The sequence below is a fragment of the Diabrotica undecimpunctata genome, chromosome 4 (genome assembly GCF_040954645.1).
Source record: "Diabrotica undecimpunctata isolate CICGRU chromosome 4, icDiaUnde3, whole genome shotgun sequence".
Lineage (NCBI taxonomy): Eukaryota > Metazoa > Arthropoda > Insecta > Coleoptera > Chrysomelidae > Diabrotica > Diabrotica undecimpunctata.
This window is the reverse complement of record NC_092806.1, coordinates 92,780,987-92,805,056: the sequence shown is the minus strand read 5'-3', so window position 1 is coordinate 92,805,056 and position 24,070 is coordinate 92,780,987. Positions and strand designations below refer to the sequence as shown.

The 24,070-nt window shown below is 33.4% G+C and overlaps 2 protein-coding genes across 2 annotated transcripts; both read left to right on the top strand.

Moving 5' to 3' along the window:
* Positions 1–10,830: 10,830 nt before the first annotated feature.
* Positions 10,831–11,671, top strand: LOC140439775 (small ribosomal subunit protein mS37). Its single transcript, XM_072529915.1, has one exon. The coding sequence runs from the start codon at positions 11,077–11,079 to the stop codon at positions 11,431–11,433; it is 357 nt and encodes a 118-aa protein (XP_072386016.1). The 5' UTR covers positions 10,831–11,076; the 3' UTR covers positions 11,434–11,671.
* A 1,940-nt stretch (positions 11,672–13,611) lies between these two features.
* Positions 13,612–16,542, top strand: LOC140439774 (uncharacterized). The gene is made up of 3 exons (XM_072529914.1): positions 13,612–14,177; positions 14,233–14,337; positions 14,665–16,542. Exons 1-3 carry the CDS (start codon positions 14,148–14,150, stop codon positions 15,430–15,432), a joined length of 903 nt encoding a protein of 300 aa, XP_072386015.1. The 5' UTR covers positions 13,612–14,147; the 3' UTR covers positions 15,433–16,542.
* The last annotated feature ends 7,528 nt before the right edge of the window (positions 16,543–24,070 follow it).

Sequence of the window (24,070 nt, the reverse complement as noted above, 5' to 3'; positions counted from 1 at the left end):
AGTGATGAATTCTTAAATTTTAACTTTAATGTTTGGAACTGGCTTGTGTATTGATGAATACAGAATCTTATTTTGTGTATTCCTGGGAACCCAGAGTATAATAATGTTCTGTGTAATGTTTGTCTTACTAATATATGCATTATTTTATATTATGCCTAATGTTTTTAATATGTTAATTTTTATTTTATACTATTTTTTGACATATGTAAGTACTTTATTGTATATTAACATAAATAAATAACTTGAACTTGATTTTATTGTAAGATAGTTCATTTGATTACATGAAATCAACCTTAACTTGGAGAGTCACCTGTGAAAAAAGATCATAGCACATGATTTATCTTTAAAAGATTCCATAATAAATCATGAGGAAAAAAACCTTATGATACTATCCCAACTTAGTAAGTATTTGTATTTCTGTTATTCAAGAAAATAAATTATGTATTCTCAGTATGTTATTGGCTTAATGATAGTGGTATTTTCTTTTTATTGATTTCCTCTTTTTCCTCAAGCTTTCCAGTTTAGGAAAGAGAAATAGTGAAATATCTTTTGACGATCTTGAATTGCATTGAGGGACAGAACAATATCGATTTTATTTAAAATACTTTAACGTAGTCACAGTATATTGCTTTATAAAGAATATTCCTTGGCAATATACTGTCACGTAGTCATAATGCTGAAATTTACTAAACAAATTTAATAATTATATTCAAATCAACAGCTGTCTGGTTTGTTTATACCACTTTTAGTAGTTTAAATTTATTTCGCCAGAGGTCAGATACTTTATTTTCAATCGCGAATTGTCTAATATATTTAATTAAAATTATTATTTTGTGGAATTTTAGACTTAAAAAGTTATTTCATAAAATTTATATTATTAATAATAACAAATGTTTTTGATTATTTAATCAATATAATTCTAAAATTCCCAATATAATGATGATTACATTTTTCTGATTATTATACCATGATGACGCCTATGAAATATCGAGCAGTTCCATATAGGTTTCGTATTATTAGCTGTGTTAAGAAAATTTTAATTCTAAGGTTGACGTACTGGAAATTTTAAATATAAGTGACGTCACCGACAGTTCTGCGTGTGGCAAAATTGTTTTAAAGGGTTGCCGCTTTTTTAGAGTCAGAATTTTGTTTATGTTTTGATTTCTTACACAATTTGATCATAATATATTATATAATAATAAATTGTATATTAAATTTAGATTAATAGCTTTAAAAACTAATTATTGTTGTGTATTGTGATTGTGCTCTGTCAAAACAACTAAATAGTCTTGTAGAAAGCTGATAAGCTTTCATATAAGATACATTCTTTTAAACAAGAAATAATGGCGGGACGTTTTTAGATTAATGCTCTAAAAGTGGTAAGTTTAAAATTTAGAATACATAATTTTGTATTAAAATGTTTTCTTATGTATTTTAGTGTGTTGCAGTAATCTTAAAACTAAGTGTATTTACTGTTAATATAATACTTTGACTAATATTTAAGTTAATATTCAAATCAAAAAATGGAATGTCGAAGGATTCAAAAGCGCAACAAAGAGACAAGATTACAGAAATGCTCTCCAAATAAAACTCAACCGAACTAAGGAAGATACTGCAGAGGAGGAATGGAGACAATTAAAAACAATTATAACGGAGTCAGCAGAGGAAACTGTCGGAAAAGCCAAAAGTCAAAGAAATGCGGAATGGTATGATGATGAATGCAGAACTGCAGTAGAGGAAAAAAGGCAAGCTAGGCTTAACCAACTTCAAAGAAACACAAGAAATAGCAGTGAGATTTATAACGAAAAAAGAATACAAGAGACTAGAATATGCAGAAGAAAGAAAAGAGAGGCTATGAAAAAACAAGTACAAGAAATCGTAAAGCATAACAACAGACGCGAAACCAGAAAATTCTATAAATGCATAAAAGAAAGCACACAGTCATTTAGACCATAACTAACGATATGCAAAGACAAGGACGGAGAACTACTAACAGAGAAGCAAAAAATTTTATTGAGATGGAAACAATATTTCGAAGAAAATCTAAATGCAGACAACGAAAATGAGCAGAACGAGACAATATATTATACGGCGGAGCTGCACATCGAAAATCCGAGTTATGAAGAAGAAGTTCAGATATTAAATAAACTAAAAAACAATAAAGCACCAGGAATGGACGGAATTTCGGCAGAATTATTAAAGCATGGAGGATCCGAACTCTGGGAAAGAATCCATTACCTAATAACATTAATATGGACGAAGGAGCAAATGCCAGAGGAATGGACAGTTGGCCTCATACAGCCAATATATAAAAAAGGAGATAAGAGAGAATGCCAGAATTATAGGCCAATTACATTGCTAAATGTAATATACAAAATTCTTTCTGGTATAATCTACAATAGATTATTAGAATACTCCGAAAATATAATTGGTGATTATCAAAATGGATTCAGACCAAATAGAGCCACTACAGATAACATATTCATACTAAGAACGATACAAGAAAAAGCTTATGAATACGACATAGACCTATATAATATGTATATAGACTTTAAACAAGCTTTTGATACTGTGAAAAGAGACAGAATGCTGGAAGACCTTTGTAATCTAGGTATACCTAAGAAATACATCAGCCTTATAAAAATGACGTTGCAGGGTTCAAAAGCCGCAGTCAGAGTAGATGGAGAACTGACTCCCCTGTTTAACATCAACATGGGAGTAAGACAGGGAGATGCCCTATCAACCATGCTATTCAACCTAGTTCTTGAGGCAGTCATCAGAAAAACCAATATAACCGGCCATATAAACACCAAGTCAGTACAAATTACTGCATATGCAGACGATGTAGCCATCATTAGTAGGAATAAGCCACGACAAGTGGAAGTGTTCAAACAAATTGATCCTGAAGCAAGAAAAAGAGGTCTCAAAATAAACGAAGCAAAAACGAAGTATATGACAGTCAAAAGAATAACTGACAATGAAAATAATATCACAATAGACAACTATACTATCGAACGAGTGGATGCCTTTACATATCTCGGCACAGAAATCAATCAGAAGAACTTCGTAAGTAGCGAAATTAATGCACGTATTTCCAGCGGGAATCGTACATACTATGCTAATAAAAGATTGATGACATCGAAATTATTAGACAAAAGAACCAAAATGACTATCTACAGAACACTGATTAGACCCGTAGTAACCTATGGATGTGAAACTTGGGTAATGACGAAAAAAGACGAAGCCCAACTCAGGACATTCGAGAGAAAAATACTGAGTAAAGTATATGGCCCGGTACAAGAGGAAGATGGCACATGGAGAATCAGGAGAAACGACGAGGTTAATGAGTTAAATGAAGGTTATGACATTGTAAGATTTGTGAAAAGTCAAAGACTGTCATGGCTGGGACATGTGCAGAGACAAAACGATGCAAAAACAACAAAGAAAATGTTACAATGGAAGCCCATAGGAAGGCGAAAAAAAGGAAGGCCCAGAACGAGATGGTTGGATGACTGAAAACAATGAACATAAGACAATGGAGAAGAAGGGCACAAGAGAGATCTGAATGGAAGGACATAGCCAGACAGGCAAAGACCCATCCAGGGTTATGATGCCAAAAGAAGAAGAAGATAATACTTTGACAAATAGTTGACATTTTCCTCCGATAGGGGCTGCAGGACCTTGACGTTGGTTCGGAGGCTTAAGCTGACTGTTCAGACAGGGCTGTAGTCTGGCGTAGGAAGTGGAACAAGTATGTGTGTGTGAATGAATGGGATCTCCCTAATAAGGAGCTCTCTGTTGAATGAAGGTACCTCCTATAAACGGGCTAGGCCTAGTGAATGGGAAGTATAGAAAGGTGTGAAACGACCACGCTAGAACAGTTCCTGTCACCACATAGCCCTCTGGGGTATCTGGGAATCTTTCCCAGGTATTCGAGAGACTAGGAAGGGAAGAACTGTTTCAGCGACCAAGAAGCAGCCTACCCAAGCTAAGGTGTGAAGTAATCGTGCCGATGGCTGTATGGCCACAGGGTTTTATGTGGTCGTGAACGATCCCCCTGGGGAACCAGGCAAACCCCACTGTATAAAGCCTTCCCCTGGTAATGCGGGGCTCTGCCAGGGGCGACCAAGCTTTCCCTAGCTACTCGTGGGAACAACATGAATACGAAAAACAAAAAACCAAAACCAAATTCCGAGGTTGGACCAAAACGTTCACCTCAGTCTGAAGCCGCAGATAAGGATGGACAGCAATGTTCACCTCTAATCTCGGCCAAACCGGAGGCTGGACCAAAACGTTCACCTCAGCCTGAAGCCAGAGCTAAGGATGAACAGCAATGTTCACCTCAAGCTTCGGCTCAAGCGGAGGATGGACAAGGACCACCTCGGGAAAACCGGCCAAAACGCCACAGAATTAGTCTTAATTAAACATTAAACAAAGCCTAATCGAGGAATTGGACAGAACAATCTTGTCACCCTCGAGCAGCCAGGTAAAAGCACCCACGTTCAAGTCGTGGACTTACTCAGGTGAGATCATCAGAGTAGTCTGTGATGACGATGAGGCGCTTGCATGGCTGGAAAAGGCTACATCTGACCTCAAACCGTGGGAGGAAGCATCACTGGCTGTTGTCAGTCAGGATAAGCTCCCAAAACTTACCAAAGCCTCTCTATGGATCCCGGAGGATGCTATTAGCACCTCTGATGACCCAGAAAGAGTGCTGCGGAGGTTAGCGGCGCAAAATCCAGACATGGCAGTCGCGAGATGGTGCATCTTCCACCATGAGGTAAAAAAGGATCCTAAAGGACACCTGTTGTCTTCGGAATCGGAGACGATGACATGGTTGTCCTTAGGAAAAGGGCAATGAGACTGAGCTGCACGTTCACCTCATTGTATCTAAAAACAAGCACAAGCAAAGTGCAGGATACCTCCTCGGAACCAGGAACCTCAGACACGCGACAACCGACTGCGGTTGCTGAGACTGAGACAACCCTGGTCCCACAGCAGGGAGAAGATCATCAGATGATGGTTGACGAACTCTGCGGAGGAAGTTCCGAAATAACTGAGGCTGCCCCCTCCTCAACCGAGGAGGAAATGGACACCTAAAAAGAGCCGAAACGATACCTAAGCCATGGGCAAGGATGTCGAAAAAAATAAGGTTACTATTATTCAATGCAACCTCCAACACAAAAAGGTGGCAACGGCAACACTATGTCGCCGCCTGGATGTAACGGAGGATGCAATAGCACTAATCCAAGAACCTTGGATAAACAAGACCAAAATAACTGGTCTTAGCAGCCTAAACGGTCAAATTTTCAGCTTACCAAGCAATCAACAACCGAGAACATCAATGTATGTTCCCATAAAAATCAAAGCCCCCATCCCCATGGCGCAGTTTTGCACCTCAGACGTAACTGCGGTTGAAGTGAAGTGCCCATGGGGAAAGGGCAAAAATAGAGAGTTGATACTAGCATCAGTCTACCTACCCTCAGAAGCAGCCACCCTACCACCAACAAGGGAAATGGAAGATCTGGTAGAACATTGTCTCAGTCAGAAGGTAGAACTTATTATCGGCTGCGATTCGAACTCTCACCATTTATTCTGGGGCAGCAGAGATAACAACGCTCGAGGTAAGTCTCTTTATAACTATATTTCTATAAAAGATTTGTATATCTTAAATAAGGGCACCGAACCTACCTTTATTAATGTTCGTAGCCAAACAGTCATCGATATCACGCTGGCAACAGCTGAAATATCGAATAAAATTCAGAACTGGCAGGTATCGGAGGATATTTCTATGTCCGACCACCGCTGGCTAACCTATAATATTAGTCTGGAAAAAAGCCTTATCAAATCGCGCGACCCTAAGAGGACGGATGTAGAACTCTACAACCGACTCTTAGAAGATGCTCTGCGGAATGAAAGGGCTTCAACTCCAGGAACTAATACAGAATTGGAAAGGTATGCGGTATCTATCCAAAACAAAATAAGCTATGCTTATGAAAAATCCTGTCCAATAAGGATGGTCCAGGAAAGTCGCAAAACCAACTCTTGGTGGTGCACTGAATTGGAACACCTTAGGAAGACAGCAAGAACAGCTTTTAATAGAGCAAAACGCACCAAACTCAAAGAGGATTGGGATTCTTACCAATCAAATCTCAGAGAGTTTAAAAAGTCTGCAGACAAAGACAAAGAGCTGCTTGGAGAACCTTCTGTGAGGAAATCGAAGATTTCCCGCAGGCTTCCAGGTTACAAAAAGCGCTCTCAAAGGACCCACATCGGCATGTCGGCATACTAACGAAGGAAGATGGGAATAAAACTTCCAACCTTCGCGAAAGTGCTGAGGTCCTGATGAAAACACACTTTCCCGGTTCTAGTGTCTCAACAGCACCAAACCGGATGGAAGAAGCAATCATACCGTCAACAAACGACTGGCATCTCACTATGACTGGGCCATATTGTGCTTCACCCCTTTCAAATCACCAGGGCCTGACGGCATATATCCAGCCCTACTACGGTGGGGACTGGATATCCTTCTGCCGCACCTCGTGGAAATATTCAGAGCCTTTTTGGTTCTGAGATATATTCCTAGGAAGTGGAGAGAGGTACGTGTGGTCTTCATACCAAAATCAGGTAGGATGGACTACACCCTACCAAAGGCTTTCCGACCAATTAGCCTAACATCCTTTCTGTTGAAAACGATGGAAAGGCTATGCGAGAGGTACATAAGGGATGAAGTTCTGGTCCATAACCCACTTCACCCAATTCAACATGCATATACTTCGGGAAGATCTACCGATTCTGCACTGCATCATGTAGTGGGAAGAATTGAAAGATCGCTGGATAATAAAGAATCCACCCTAGGTATATTCATAGACATTGAGGGAGCGTTTGATAAAACCACATTCCCAACTATCACCCAACAGCTCAACGTCAGGAATGTTCCCCTGGCCATAAGCGAATGGATATTCAGTATGCTCTCTAATAGAGCAATAAGCATAAATGTAGAAGACGTTTCTGTTAGAGGCATGGTTACGAGGGGTTGTCCACAGGGAGGGGTGCTATCACCACTACTCTGGAACATAGTTCTAGATACCCTGGTTGACCAACTCAGCAGCAACGGTTTCTACACAATAGCCTATGCAGACGATATTGCTGTCCTGCAAAGCGGTAAGTTTGAGAGCACACTATGTGAGAGATCACAAGTTGTTTTCCGACTAATAGAAACATGGTGCAAGGAACACTCACTATCTATAAATCCAAAGAAAACTGAGATGGTCCTCTTTACCAGGAAAAGAAGAATCACGGGCTTAATACCCCAAGGATTCTAAACTACAGTCTAAATTTTTCTGACGAGGTGAAGTACCTTGGTATTACCCTTGACAAGAAGTTAACATGGAACTCACACTTAGATGGTAGAGCTAAAAGAGCATATATTGCCTATGAGCAGTGTCGACGAACGGTCGGACGCACCTGGGGCCTCACGCCCAGGGTGATCGCCTGGGTCTACACCGCTGTCATTAGGCCCGCTGTCTTACGGAGCTATTGCTTGGGTACCAAAAGTGCTACAGGCAACAGCGATTAACAAACTAAACCATATTCAGCGGATGGCTTGCATAAATATAACAGGTGCCATGAAAACAACACCAACTGCTGCAATGGAGTTGATCATTGGCATCACGCCTCTAGATATATATGTCAAAGAGGTGGCGCTAGTGACAATGATGCGACTGCGCTCAGCTGGTGCAAACCTTGATGTAGGAATGGGACAATTGAGAACTCGTTTCTGGCGAGAAGAGTTGGATGCGTTACCACTTCTACAGGCAGGCTGCGACTCAATTGAACCAAAGTTTGTCTTCAACAAACCCTACAAAATTGAAACAGGACAGTATATGGAGACAAACGTGGCAAATGCCTATTGCATATACACCGATGGCTCCAAAATGAAAGAAGGCTCAGGATGCGGGATATACTCCAGATCACTGAACCTATGAATAAAGTGGGGTATGGGCAAAAATGCCAGCGTAGTTCAGACAAAACTGACTGGTATCTCCATAGCCGCAAAAGAGATAACCCAAAAAGGTATAGCAGGTAAAACTATAATCATCTGCACAGATAGCAGACAAGCGTTACTAACCTTGAATAGACCACGTGTCATCAGGTTTAGTAATGGAGTGTCACAAGTCACTAACCCAAGCTTCGGATGGTAATACCATCATCCTGAGGTGGGTTAAAGGACACAATAGGAATAAAGGCAACCGCATTGCTGACCAATTAGCTAGGAAGGCGGCAGGCCTAAGACTCTTAGGACCTGGGGATCTTTTTGGTTGGTCAACTACAACAATCGCGGAAATTGTCAAATGTCACTCCCATGCGTAAACCGTAAAAAGATGGGAAGAAGGGAAAGGATGTAAACTTGCCAGGGTAACACTAAGTAACCTTGAAGAGTCAACATCTAAGAAGTACTTGGGAATGACCAGGAAAAACCTACGTTTGGCAGTTGGTTTTTTAACTGGTCATTGTCAACTAAGCAAACATCTCCATACACTGGGGCTAGCAGACACACCTCTATGTAGGAAGTGTGAACGAGAAGACGAAACTGTAGAGCATGTCCTATGTGAATGCCCAGAGTTATCGTTAATACGAGAGTACGCGTTCGGCGAGTCCTGGCCAACACCTGCCCACATAAGAGAGATGTCTCCTGGTGACTTGTCCACCTTCCTAGAATTGGCAGGATGGACAATGAGCTAAGGGTGACAGCTCCCTGGGAAGATGCACAATGGGTCAATTGTGGCCTAAGTGCTGTGAAACTTAACTCGCCCTCCCTACTCTACAGATACAGATACAGATAGTTGACATTTTAAAAAATCCTCACTTATTTACTATTCTGATGTTTTGGCAACGCTGTGGGGTTCTGACGTAGTAAATCTTGAATGACGTGCACGCATCATTATATGAAAAATACTATATGATAGCAGCCAGCGCCAAGGTCAACGGCGAACGCCAGCGCCAACGCCAACGAAAAGTTTATAAATCAGCCTTAAAACAGAGACCATACCACAGTATAATACTTTAAAAGCAATATACTGTGACCATACTTTATTAGAATGTCACTCGGTTGAGTTTACCGAAAGTATAAGCTGATTATAGCCGCAAATGTCAAACATGGAACAAAAAATTTCGGTTTAGCAGTGTTGGCATGTTTTTATAATGTAGATGCTGTATGCTTCAAATATAAAAAGATAAAGCTTTAGAAAATTACATTTTGTTTATATTATGTTATGAATTCCGCAATTTTTGATTTGTATAAAACAAGAATGAGTAAATATTTGTTTCTTTGGAGATTCTTCTTCTTCACGTGTCATCTCCGCGACGGAGGTTGGCAATCATCATGGCTATTTTGATCTTAGATGCTGCTGCTCTGAATAGTTCAAATGTGCATCCGTGCCATTCCCTCAAGTTACGCAACCATGAGATTAATTGCAGTTTGGAGATTAATTGCAGTTAATTATTAGAACTTTTTTTGTAATTGCCCTTTGATAGATTAGGTGATAGATTGGGCAATTGTCAAATCAGCAGTTGCCAGATGTTTGCAATTAAGTTCGAAATAGACAAATATTTACTCGTTATTGTTTCATATAAATTAAAAATTGCAGAATCTATAAAATAGTTTAATCAAAATGTACTTTTTAAAAGCTTTCTCTCTTTATATTTGAAGCATACAACATATGCACTATAAAAACATGCCAACACTGCCAAACCGAAATATTTTATTTTATGGTTGACATTTGCGGCTATATTCAGCTTGTACTTTCGGTAAACTTAACCCGTATCGTTTTATTGGTTGAGTTGACTGCAATTACAAGCTGAATATAGCCGCAAATGTCAAAAATATTTCGGTTTGGCAGTGTTGACATGTTTTTATAATGCATATGTGGTATGGTTCAAATATAAAGAGATACAGCTTTTAAAAAGTACATTTTGATTATACTATTTTATGAATTCTGCAATTTTTAATTTATATGAAGCAATAACGAGTAGATATTTGTCTCTTTCGAGATTAATTGCAAACATTTGTTGTAATCTGGCAACTGCTAATTTTACGATTGCCAAATCTATCCCCTAATCTATCAAAGGGTAATAGCTAAAAAAATGTCTAATAATTGACTGCAATTAATCTCCAAAGAAACAAATATTTACTCATTGTTGTTTTATATAAATCAAAAATTGCAGAATTCATAACATAATATAAACAAAATGTACTTTTCTAAAGCTTTATCTTTTTATATTTGAAGCATACAGCATCTATATTATAAAAACATGCCAACACTGCTATAGCGAAAATTTGTGTTCCATGTTTGACATTTGCGGCTATAATCAGCTTGTACTTTCGGTAAACTCAACCTGTCGTTCAAATCAAAACCCACACTTTGACTTGTATGCCGAATTAGCTAAAACTAAACTTCCCACTCCCATAAATATTTGCACAATCCTCACAAATATTAATGAAAATACAATAAACACCTTATGCAACTTTATTTCTACCTTCATACAAAATTATAAACTATGATCTTCCTTCTTTCAGTCCTGGGTGCTTCTACTTTATCCGTCGGTAGCATTTCTGGTGTGTGTAAAGCTTGGAGGCTACCCCCGAGCGAGAAAAGTTTATACCTTTGTTGCGTTATCTTTAATATTTTAGCCTGTGAAGAAAAAAAAAACCAGCACAAGTAAAGTATACAATACTATACGTGTAGAATAACCTAAAACAAACAAAAGAAGAATATAACTGTAGGTAGACCAAGGACCAAGGCAGACGGCAGACACTGATTGCTGAAGCAAGACAAAAAGTGTCTACCCTCGAAGTAAACTTGGTCTAGGACATAGCAACAGTATATTGCTTAAAAAGAATCATAGACCAAAAAAGAATAAGAAGAGAAGAAGACATATTTGAATATTTAACCTTAAAAAATTGGTTATGGTATTTAAATAAAATATATTTTTCAGTGAACAATTAACATTTTTTAAGAAATATTATTTACAATTAATATTTTTTTTTACAATTAGACGACGTTTCAGATTAATATGAAAATATTTAGCAGCCTTCTTGTAGCCAGACCCATTCCCAAGGAGCCAATACCATTCAAAGAAATTTTACCCTTAAAGCTAAGAAATGCTGTATCCGGAAAAGGCGGAAAAACTTCTGATGTATGTTGTATTTATGAAATGTCCGTAATGTTTGCATGTTTTAAAGAAAATGAATTTAATCAATCAGTCTGTTCAAAGGAAATTGAATCTTTCCAAAAATGTTACAAAAACCATTTAGATACAAAGAAAATCAAGCAGCAAAAAGAAGCAAAAGGTGTATTAATCCCCGGAGAAAAGGAATTGTCACATAAACAACTTAACACATTGTTAAAAAAGTTTCCAAATGTTAAGTAGTTTCCTGTTAATAAACTGTTGTATAGTTTGTATATCCTTGGTCGTCAATTTGACTAAAAGCTTTGGAATATAAAATATGTATTCAAGAAACTTAATATTTACATATGTATATGTATAATTATAAAATACAGAAGATAAAAGTAGTGTGTTTTAGAAATTATTGTGTTTGTTACGATTTTCTTTATTTGTTATTAATTTATATTGTCTCATACATAATTAAATATAGAATTTTTCTTTAGTACATGTAGTTAAATTATCTAGATACATGTTAAAAAAGACTTTACATTTATTAAATATGCACCTATATGTATAATAGTATTCATCAATTGTGTTTCATATGTATTACTTACAGAACCAGAAACCATGACATTAACCCGCTTGTCCATCCATGATAGAATATATTAAACAAAGACAGCAGCATTATGCAAGATGATGATTAATACTAAGTCATTTTAAGTATTGAAAATGTTAAAATGACATTCATCTTATTTATAATTAGTTTCTGTATTATTTAAAATGTTTTGGTACTGCGATGTTAGTCTTTTTTTTTTCAAAAAATAATTACAACTATTAACAATCACGTTTGTGCCCAATTTTGTGAGAAAAGTACATATTTATAACCTAATAGTGAGAATAATATCCTAAGCTCGAATTAATATGGTTCTCAAACTACTTTGTTTTGGCAATGTTTTAATAACTTCTAATTAGAATTAAATGAATCTAGAAATTATCATATCAATTATAGTAGTATATACAGTTGTGGTAATCTGAAACGTTCTGCTAACAGAGAGACTGAATATAGTATGAAATTAGTACCAACATATGAGCTTGTTTTTAACACCCATTAGAATGAATTCTAGTTTTGTCAAAGTGACATTCAGTTTTGATAACGAAAATGTCAAAAATACATTTATTTTTTCATTAGTAATAATTCTGGTTTTATTCATGGTGAATATTTTGTTACACAGTGAAATTGATATTTCAAGTTAGGAAAATGGTAACCTTTACAACTGAACATAAAATTTCAAATTATTATATGGCATTATTCTGAAGTAGTGCCGATGATTCCTTTTCATTCAAAGGCCCTGTACCAACAAAATCTACAATTCATAACATTATTTTTAAATTTGAAAAATCTAGTGTTACGAATATTTGTTATTTTTATACAATGTATTTAGTTAATTTTAAGTTCTATCATGTTACCCAAAATTTCCCGTTGCTACTGTTCTATAGACTATGTCAAATAGAATAAAAACGTCAGAAAATAAACGTGTCACCGATTAGGGAAAAATTTAAATAATTTTAGCAGACAGCAAGAGAACAGTAAGTAATGGGAATTAATTAATTTTTTATATTGTTAATTTTATATATTGTAGGAATTTGAGTTTGGTTTTCGCAAATAAAAACAGTAAACTACAAATCCGTCAATTGCTGGCTGTACAATAAAAATAAATTCCCAACAACTAGTTATGTGTGAACATGAAGACGACAATCAATCAACAATCTTTGTAACAGCACCCTAATTTCAAGAGAACCTGGTATTTGTGCTACAACTATATATATATATATATATATATATATATATATATATATATATATATATATATATATATATATATATATATATATTTATATATATATATATATATATATTTATATATATATATATATATATATATATATATATATATATATATATATATATATAAATATATATATATATATATATATATATATATATATATATATATATATATATATATATATATATATATATATATATATATATATTATATAGGCAACCTTTTTAAAGCCTTAACTCAAAATTAGAATTTTTTGCAGTTGTGGCACTATTGAACTAGATGTACGATATATATATATATATATATATATATATATATATATATATATATATATATATATATATATACATATATATATATATATATATATATATATATATATATATATATATATATATATATATATATATATATATATATATAGATATAGTACATCTAGTTCAATAGTGCCACAACTGCAAAAAATTCTAATTTTGAGTTAAGGCTTTAAAAAGGTTGCCTATATAATATATATATATATATATATATATATATATATATATATATATATATATATATATATATATATATATATATATATATATATATATATATATATATATATATATATATATATATATATATATATATATATATATATATATATATATATATCGTACATCTAGTTCAATAGTGCCACAACTGCAAAAAATTCTAATTTTGAGTTAAGGCTTTAAAAAGGTTGCCTATATAATACCCCATCTAATGCAATACAGCCTTAACTGAAATATTGTCTTGGATAAGTATAAAGTAAGATACTTCGGTATTACACTGTAGGGTTTTGAAATGCAATATGGCCATAACTAGGAGGTGTGGCGATAATACATTCCGCCACAATACAACCGATGTAATTCAATACGGCCATAACTGCAGACATTGTTAGGTTAGTGGTACGATTTTATCAGTTCTCAATTATTTATGCACGCGGTATCCACGTTTTTAGTTTTGATTTAAGGTCTGAAAACAGTGTATAGTGATATTATTATTAACTTTATTATCAAACACGATGTCAAGGGCAAGAAAAATACTTGGACTAGCTTTGCAAATTAAAGATGATGAGAATCTGAAAGACAATTCAGAGGTTTTGAGGTTATGAATGACTTACCCTTTGTGTTGACGGAGGTTTATTTCAACAAAAATCACAGTGAGGTTTTACTTAATATATGCAATTTTTTAGCTTACTCCGGTTGCGTTACCCGTGCAATCAAATCATACGGCAAATACATTTGAATATCAAGAAAACTTACATACCGACCCTCGCCAAGATGATTACATAGAGCAGGTATATTTTCTAATAATACACTTTTCAAAATTTTATTTTTTGTTGGAGTTTGTGAACTAATATCAAAACAGTACAGTTTTTAACATTGCTTAAAATATAATTACAGAACTGTAATAAATATTAATGTACATATGTATGCATTAGGTATGTATGGAATTAGACAAAAAGCACCGCAGATTTTCTTTTCAATTGATTAGAAATGAGAGACCAATAGAAACAGAATGATTTATTTTGTATGTTGGATGAAAATATCGCTCTGTCTGTAATTATAAATAATGTTAACATCCAACGGCAACTTTTCAAATTAACCATAACTTTTTGTTTCAGTGTCAAATTCAAGAGGGAAATTTCAATTCCGATGACTCTGTGGCAGACAGTAACTACTCACCTGATACTTCTTTAAGCACAGATAGTGAAAATAAAAATGGAAATGAAAATAACGTAGCAGATTCTGATACCGAAATAACGGAAGATAATGAAGTTGTTGACAGGAATGCACGCATTGAGATAACAGATACGGTAACTGAAATTCATAATTCTCGAAAAAAATTGCGGAAACCAAGTAAATGGAAAAGAAATATTAAGAAACTGAGAGTTAACTCTGGACTACCTTATATTACAGAAGGCAACAAAGAAAAACGTGGGAAGACTTTAAAACCTGAATGTGGAGAAAAATGTCGTACAAAATGCAGCCAAAAATTCAGCAATGCTGATAGATATGATATACATTTAAGTTTCTGGAATTTGAAAGACAACGCTCTTCAAAGACAATTTGTTGCTTCCCATTTGGAAAAGTTGGTTACTAAACACAGAAGAACAGTTGAAGGCAGTAACCGCGGTATGAATTTAGTATATTTTTTAACAGTACACGGTGTAAAAGTTAAAGTCTGCAAAAAGTTTTTCATGAATACCTTGGACATTGGTGACAAATTTATTAGAACAACTTGGAGAAAATCAGATGGTAAAGGATCTGTGGAAAATGATAAGAGAGGAAATTTTATGAAACGAGAAACGGTTACTGGACCGGTGAAGAATAAAATAAGAGAGCACATAACTTCTTTCCAAAGGGTAGAATCACATTATCTCAGAGCATAAACTACAAAGGAATACATAGATACTTACTTTAGCACAAACGTATCGCTACTACAAACTACAGGAGGAGAGTGAAGGAAGGCCTGTGGCTAAAAAATGCACTTACGAGCATATTTTCAAAACTGAGTTTAACATAACTTTCTTTCAGCCAAAAAACGATCAGTGCGCGGTTTGTGAGTCATATAAAAATTCTTCTGCTGAACAGCAAGCTACTCTTGATCAAACTTATAATAAAAATATCCATAATAAAATTAGAAGCAGAGAAGAAAAAGCACAAGATGTAGCAAGAGCAAAATATGATTCTCAAGTATTGGTAGCTTGTTTTGATTTGCAGGCGATCCTTCTTACACCTTGTGGATATGTTTCAAGCTTCTACTATAAATGCCGCCTGAACTGCTTTAACTTTACAATTTTTCAGATGGTACAAAAGAGTGGTTACTGTTACTTTTGGCACGAGGCTATCGCTAACCGCGGCTCAAACGAAATAGCTATGTGTCTGTTTGATTATGTTTCAACTCATTGTAATGATAAAGACGTTATATTTTATAGCGACAATTGAGAGGCAAAAGAAGAAAATACTTAAAACAGGTCCCATTTATGTTCCTGCACAATGGCCTGTCATCATAAGGTCTTCAAAAAAAGAGGGAAATCCTTACAATGTAAAGGAAATGCCAACAGAAGACTTTTATAACTTTAAAGATCTCAATTCAAAAATTGGAGGAAATTTTACAAAGAATACAAAAGGTGAAAAGGTAGTCTGGAATGATATCCAAGTCATTAAAGTTGTCAAAAGCAATTCTGGATCTTTCTTCTGTAAAACAGATTATAATGCCGATGAGATCGAAGAGGTCCATTTTAAAGCATCGACAAGGGAGCGCTCAGCAACTGTGGAAGCAGTAATCGATTTAAAAAAGGCGTACATAAAGCCACCATCGATATCCGCAAAAACCAAGCAACACCTTTTGGAACTGTGCAATAAAAACTTAATAATACCTGTTCATCACAACTTTTATAAGGACTTGGTTAATAGTAATTAAAAAAATGTTTGTACACACTTGTAATAATAATAATAAAAATATTTTTTGTAAGAACTAGTTGATTTTTTTATTATGTTGCCGCCGTATCTCCTAGGTATCGTTTTATACATAACTTTCTTCACAATGCAAAATCGCCATAACTATCAAAATACAATTAACATTTTATTTTTAATAAATTGTAATAAGATCCAGCGAATAACTTTATAATTTGCTAACTAAATTGTAATTTTGAAGCCAGTCATTCTAAAAATAAATTGAAGTTAAATGTGTCGATAGCAATTAAAGTAAACTGTATACTCACGCTTAATCAAGCCATTAAGAGCGATGCTGGGAATATTTATATTCCACTATGCATCAACAATTTACTCATATAAATTACCATCTTTCTTGTACTCATTGCGTCGAGTAAGAACGATAAATATACGAAAATGGTTGCGTTTCGATTTAATTTGAGTTTCTTACCACTCCCTGACACGTGTTTCTGGGTCTTCCCGTCATCAGAGAGAGCTTGTAAGAAAACTCAAACTAAACCAAAACGCACCGACTACTCTAGCAATTATAGAAAAAATAATTACCAGAGTATGCTACTAGAGACATCTAGTGATGAAATTACTATAAAATAATTGCTATCGACACATTTAACTTCATCTTTCATATATATATATATAGTGCTTTGTTTGTCTTCAGTGTAGAACCATCTCTAAATGAAGCCAAATGTCCGTTTAAAATTTTTTAAATCTTCGAATCTATCTACGAATATGATCATTATTTTCTGCAGAGTTTGTACATGTATAATAACATCGATAATATACTACATATTGAGTTAGAACTGATGAAGCTTTAGAAATATAAAGTGAAACGTCTTGGATAAACTTATGAAGTAGTTGACTTCTTTTTTTATTTGCCAACCTGAATACTTTATATATATATATATATATATATATATATATATATATATATATATATATATATATATATATATATATATATATATATAGTATACTCCCTCTATAACGAACACTGTTATAACGAGTTTTCGCTTATAACAAGGTACATTAGATGTAACGTGAAATTTCTATTGAACTATAACCCTCTATAGCGAGGTAAATTTGCTTATAACGAGATAAAATAAGATTGAAAAACGTGTTTTTTTTACGTTTTGGTCCGACCGTAGCTATAAATAAATACCCGTTTTAACTGCCGTCCGCAATAAACTTCTTACAATTTATGATTCTTAGTCGGAAATTTACAATTTATGATTCACGTGTCAAGTGTCATTGTAGGGGGTTGACCATTCACACCTAATAATATAGGTCCTAATAGACAAGATGTGGTAAGTGCTTTAAAGGTTGTCAGAAACTTTATCCAAAGAAAAAAACGCAAATAAAGAAGCATAAAACTGTTTCACATCTTTAGAAAATATGATAAATAGAATACTGGACAATTTAAAGCAGTCAATATATCATTGACAATAAAAGTAAACAACTCTTTTTTGTTTTAATGTATTTCACTGACAATAAAAGTAAACAACTTTTTTTCAAAAACGCCATTAAAACAATATTTATTAGCATCTTATATTGCTCCGAATGGCTTACTATAGAAAGTTAATGTTTTAGAAAATTACATATTCATATGTATGCACAGTATTATTGTTGTTGGATATAACGAGATCCGCTTATAACGAGGTAATTAGCCTGCCATTTCAGTTCTCGTTATAGAGGGAGTCTACTGTATATATATATATATATATATATATATATATATATATAAATACGTTCAAATTATCGGGTAAAGTGGTCTGTAATAAAAATCTTTCTTTTTTCTAAATTACTCAATATTTCGCCATTTATTTAAAAGCTTCCTCAGGAGTAAACTAAAAACAATTTGAACATTACAAAAAATGGCGTACAAATACATTTTAAAACACTCACAGAATTTAAAAGATTTGGCAAATAAAAACTGACATTGAAGTATTTGAAATATTGAATGTCAAGATTAAATTGTCTTAAGCACGTTCATTACAGCTATACGATAAAAAATTAAAATTATTTCAAATGTAAAAATAAAAATAACAATAAAAGAAAAGTTAGAAGAATAATATTTATTTGATGAATTATTAAGGTTAGTTGTTATTAAGATGAATGTTGGCCATTTTTAATATTTATAAATTTTGTTCAATATGTTACAATATATGTTACTTAACTGTCCAGTGCCCGTTTTATAATTTAAAGTGTTTTTATTTTTGTTAATGTAATACATTTCAAGAAATAATCTACTTTTGTAGTTATCAGTCTGTGCCAAAATGTGAGCTTTGTTATAGTCTAGCATATGACCAGTGTTTTCAGTGCTCAACCACTGCGCAAGTATTTTTTTTTCTCAAGCGGCAATCACTTTTATGTTGTGTGATGCGTTGTTTAAGCCATTGTGTTGTTTGACCAATATAGCTATTTTGACATCCTAAACACGGTATTTCATAAACGACATTACTTTTATATAAGGTTGGTACTGGGTCTTTGATTTTTGAAAATAGTTGTTTGCTGTTCATGGTATTATATTTAGCTATACTAATATTAGGAACATTTTTGAATATGGATATGACAGAATGAGTTAGACCATTAATAAAGGGAAGTTTTTTATATTTGATTGATTTGTTATTAGAATCATGGACAGGACCGTCATAGAAATTAGTGCTGTAAATCAGTTTTTTTTTAAATTTCTTTAGGATATCCGTTGTTACGAAAAATTTTGTATATTATGTTCAGATTTTTTTGTAAAAAGTTGTCATCAACAATGGACATTATCCTGTTTTTCATACCTAGTACGGTATTATATTTTTGACGGGTGGCATGGTTTGAATAGTAATTTATATACCTACCTGATGCTGTCGGCTTTTGGTACCAATCCAATGTCAAAATATTGTCATTTGTTCTTATTACTCTTGTGTCTAAAAATGGTATACTAAAATCTGTCTCAGTTTAAATTGTAAACTGAAGATGTTTATTAAATGAATTAAAAATGTTTAGTGTGGTATTGATGTGATAAGATGGAACTGCACATATGATGTCATCGACATATTTATATATAAACGGTAATTCCGTTTATATATAATCTGGGGGTGTACACTCAACACTAAATTTTGGACCAAGAGAGAGAAAATCAGACACTTCTTTTGGAAAGTCAACGCTGGACAAGTTTTTGAACCATTTGTCATTGTTTAAAAATAATTGGTTGGAAAATAAGTTATTAGTTAGCTGTTCAAATTTTTTTATGTTATTAAGTTTCACTTTGTTAAAAACATTTGAAAAGCTCTTTTTTAACCTTAGTTCATATTCAATTAATATGTTAGTAGGAACAAACTGCTGCAACTCACACTTAATCTTATTAATATCATTCTTTTATTATTATTATTAATATTATTCCAGATTTTAAGTTAGATATTTTTTTAGCTGATGTAGAAAATATCATCGATGAGATAACAGTTGAATCTAAAGATATTCTTAGAGCACAAGTAACAAGTAACTAATTACGTACAGAATTCAAAATCTAAACCCCCACAACAATGAACAAAATGTTTAAATATGTAAAACAATATTTAAAGTTACATTCAGACATATACATTTTACAATCTGACAAAGGTGGATGTACGGTAGGTATTACCAAACAGGAGTATATCGACAAAACCTTAACGTTGTTAAACGACAAATCGACTTATAAGAGTTTGGACAAAGATCCTACGTCAGTGATACAAAAGAACTATAATGACCTAATAAAAACCTTAAAAAACCAAGATCAACTTACTGAACAAGTTGCAAAAAAAGTTGATAATTTATGACTCATGTTTCCCTAAACTTTATTGTTTGCCTAAAATTCATAAATTTGACATTCCTCTCAGGCCTATTGTAAGTTCTGTAAAATCTACTACCTACAACATTTCTAAATTCCTTGCTGATACATTAACTGATGCCTTTGAATATCACAATAATTATAATTCTAAGGACACATTTACTTTTGTCAATGCTGTTAGGGGAATGCAGTTACCAAATGATTATGTTTTAATTTCTTTAGATGTGGTGTCGCTATTTACAAACATTCCACTAAATATGGTCACGGACATTATAGAATCAAATTGGAACCTTACAAAAACTACACGACATTATCAAAAGACAATTTTCTACAAATTCTTAGGTTCATTTTTAACAACACTTACTTTAGTTTCAATGGTAAATTTTATTCTCAAATTTGTGGAACACCGATGGGTTCCCCGATTAGTCCAATCCTTGCAACTATTGTAACTGATCATCTCTTAGATAATGTGATTATGCAATTACCTTTTGAATTACCGTTTATATATAAATATGTCGTGTCGCCAAGGTAACCAATCACGACAAAGATTGTTACTTTGGCCGGCCAACCACAGCACTCGTTATTAACTGCGCTGTCATTGGCCTCTCGGCGGAAGTGTGCTGAAAATTCTCAAACACGATGTGTATAAAAGAGCAGCACATCTTCCGAACGGGATCCAGTCGTCATACACTACTATCCCCGTAAGACCTTGTTGGTTCGGTGCGCTACCAAGCTACCTTTGAGTTTTATTAATTAACCAATATCCTGCTATCGTCGAAGACGTCCAAAATTGAAGAATAATACCTAATAATGGTTATCCAATTTAGAAGTTAAATCATCAGGTGTACGAGAACCGGCGTGTCGACTACATAACGCTTCCTGACAGTAGAACACGACTTTCTGAGATAGAAAAGACATTGGTCTTATAACTATTTCAAATCGTGTCGAACTGACCACAGCGTTATTTGGGCCTGTCACGGTAAAGAGCGAATAAAAGCCCCGACGGGGACTTGTAATTGCTTTTCCGATCAGGTTGAGCTGCAATAACACTTCGTCTCCGAAACCTTATGTAAATAGTAACTATATGAATTACTGTTAACAAAAAGGTAGCTATACGAAGCGACTGGCAGCAGGAAGGGTCGACATTGCCGGCATTCTTGTACCTCTCTCGAGGAGAGGGAACGCGGCTACACGAAGCGAGAAGGCCGACATCTTTGTGGAACTTGAGATATACACCACGCATCAGAATTCTAATACATATAAGTCAGTGTAAGAATATTTTGTCTGTAAGAAAGCTCGAACTGTTAGAGAATTCTGATTACCGGTGTCCCCTCACCTACCACAAAGGCTCGGCGGAACTTCTTGCCCGTAACGGCCGGTATCTCGATAAACTCCTTAAATACGAAGATGGACTCTCGAAACTTGAGATCCTCTTCGAGAGCGGCGGTTGTAGATCGTCCAGAAACCCCTGAAAACCAGGAGGACGCTACGGCCGTACGACAGTCGATGACATCATATGTGCAGTTCCATCTTATCACATCAATACCACACTAAACATTTTTAATTCATTTAATAAACATCTTCAGTTTACAATTTAAACTGAGACAGATTTTAGTATACCGTTTTTAGACACAAGAGTAATAAGAACAAATGACAATATTTTGACATTGGATTGGTACCAAAAGCCGACAGCATCAGGCAGGTATATAAATTACTATTCAAACCATACCACCCGTCAAAAATATAATACCGTACTAGGTATGAAAAACAGGATAATGTCCATTGTTGATGACAACTTTTTACAAAAAAATCTGAACATAATATACAAAATTTTTCGTAACAACGGATATCCTAAAGAAATTTTAAAAAAACTGATTTACAGCACTAATTTCTATGACGGTCCCGTCCATGATTCTAATAACAAATCAATCAAATATAAAAAACTTCCCTTTATTAATGGTCTAACTCATTCTGTCATATCCATATTCAAAAATGTTCCTAATATTAGTATAGCTAAATATAATACCATGAACAGCAAACAACTATTTTCAAAAATCAAAGACCCAGTACCAACCTTATATAAAAGTAATGTCGTTTATGAAATACCGTGTTTAGGATGTCAAAATAGCTATATTGGTCAAACATCACAATGGCTTAAACAACGCATCACACAACATAAAAATGATTGCCGCTTGAGAAAAAAAAATACTTGCGCAGTGGTTGAGCACTATGAAAACACTGGTCATATGCTAGACTATAACAAAGCTCACATTTTGGCACAGACTGATAACTACAAAAGTAGATTATTTCTTGAAATGTATTACATTAACAAAAATAAAAACACTTTAAATTATAAAACGGACACTGGACAGTTAAGTAACATATATTGTAACATATTGAACAAAATTTATAAATATTAAAAATGGCCAACATTCATCTTAATAACAACTAACCTTAATAATTCATCAAATAAATATTATTCTTCTAACTTTTCTTTTATTGTTATTTTTATTTTTACATTTGAAATAATTTTAATTTTTTATCGTATAGCTGTAACGAACGTGCTTAAGACAATTTAATCTTGACATTCAATATTTCAAATACTTCAATGTCAGTTTTTATTTGCGAAATCTTTTAAATTCTGTGAGTGTTTTAAAATGTATTTGTACGCCATTTTTTGTAATATTCAAATTGTTTTTAGTTTACTCCTGAGGAAGCTTTTAAATAAATGGCGAAATATTGAGTAATTTAGAAAAAAGAAAGATTTTTATTACAGACCACTTTACCCGATAATTTGAACGTATTTATAAATAACACTTCTAATATATATATATATATATATATATATATATATATATATATATATATATATATATATATATACAATATATATATATATATATATATATATATATATATATATATATATATATATATATATATATATATATATATATATTGATATGATTGGTGTTTAAAGAAAATAATTTATAAATTATATACTACATAATATTAGATATGAAAAGTATTTGGTTATTTTAATAAGTTATATACTAGAGAATTATATAAAAATTATTTATATGAGGGCATTTTTAAGAAATTAGCATATAAAAGGTATTTTTTTTATATAATTATAATGTTGTAAATATATTTAAGTGAGCCATGTGACTAGGCAACCAGATATACATACTCTGAAGTGACATTTTAAATAATTAGGAATATAAAGTGGGGTTATAATAATAATGTTAGTTTAAAATGTTTAATTAATATATATTTACTGATTTAAGTGTTTATTTTGATCTGAAAAGCCTAAATGTCAACAAAATTATCAATAGAAAATTAACGAATTCTCCAGAATGCAGAATTTGACCTTTGTTTATGTTGGAAAATTCTGGAATAATGATTATGTCTGTGGATCGAACATATACTTTTTTCGAGAACATCCATATAGAAGAAATAGAACTAAATCTAACATGATTTCTTACCAGATGGTTCTGGAAGATTGAAAAGATATAAATACCCGTGATTTGGATTCAAGATAGCAGTTTTTAGTAAGAAGGTCCATTAAGTCAGTCAGTCAGACAGTTTAGTAAGAAAGTCCATTCAGTTAGTCAATCAGTTATGAGTTTTTTAGTATGAAAATTAGTTAGAGGCAGTCAATCAGTTACAATTGTTCAATATAGTGAGTTAAATCAATATTAAGAAACAGTATAAAGAAAATAATATTGAAGATTAAAAATTATGTTATGTATAAATGATGA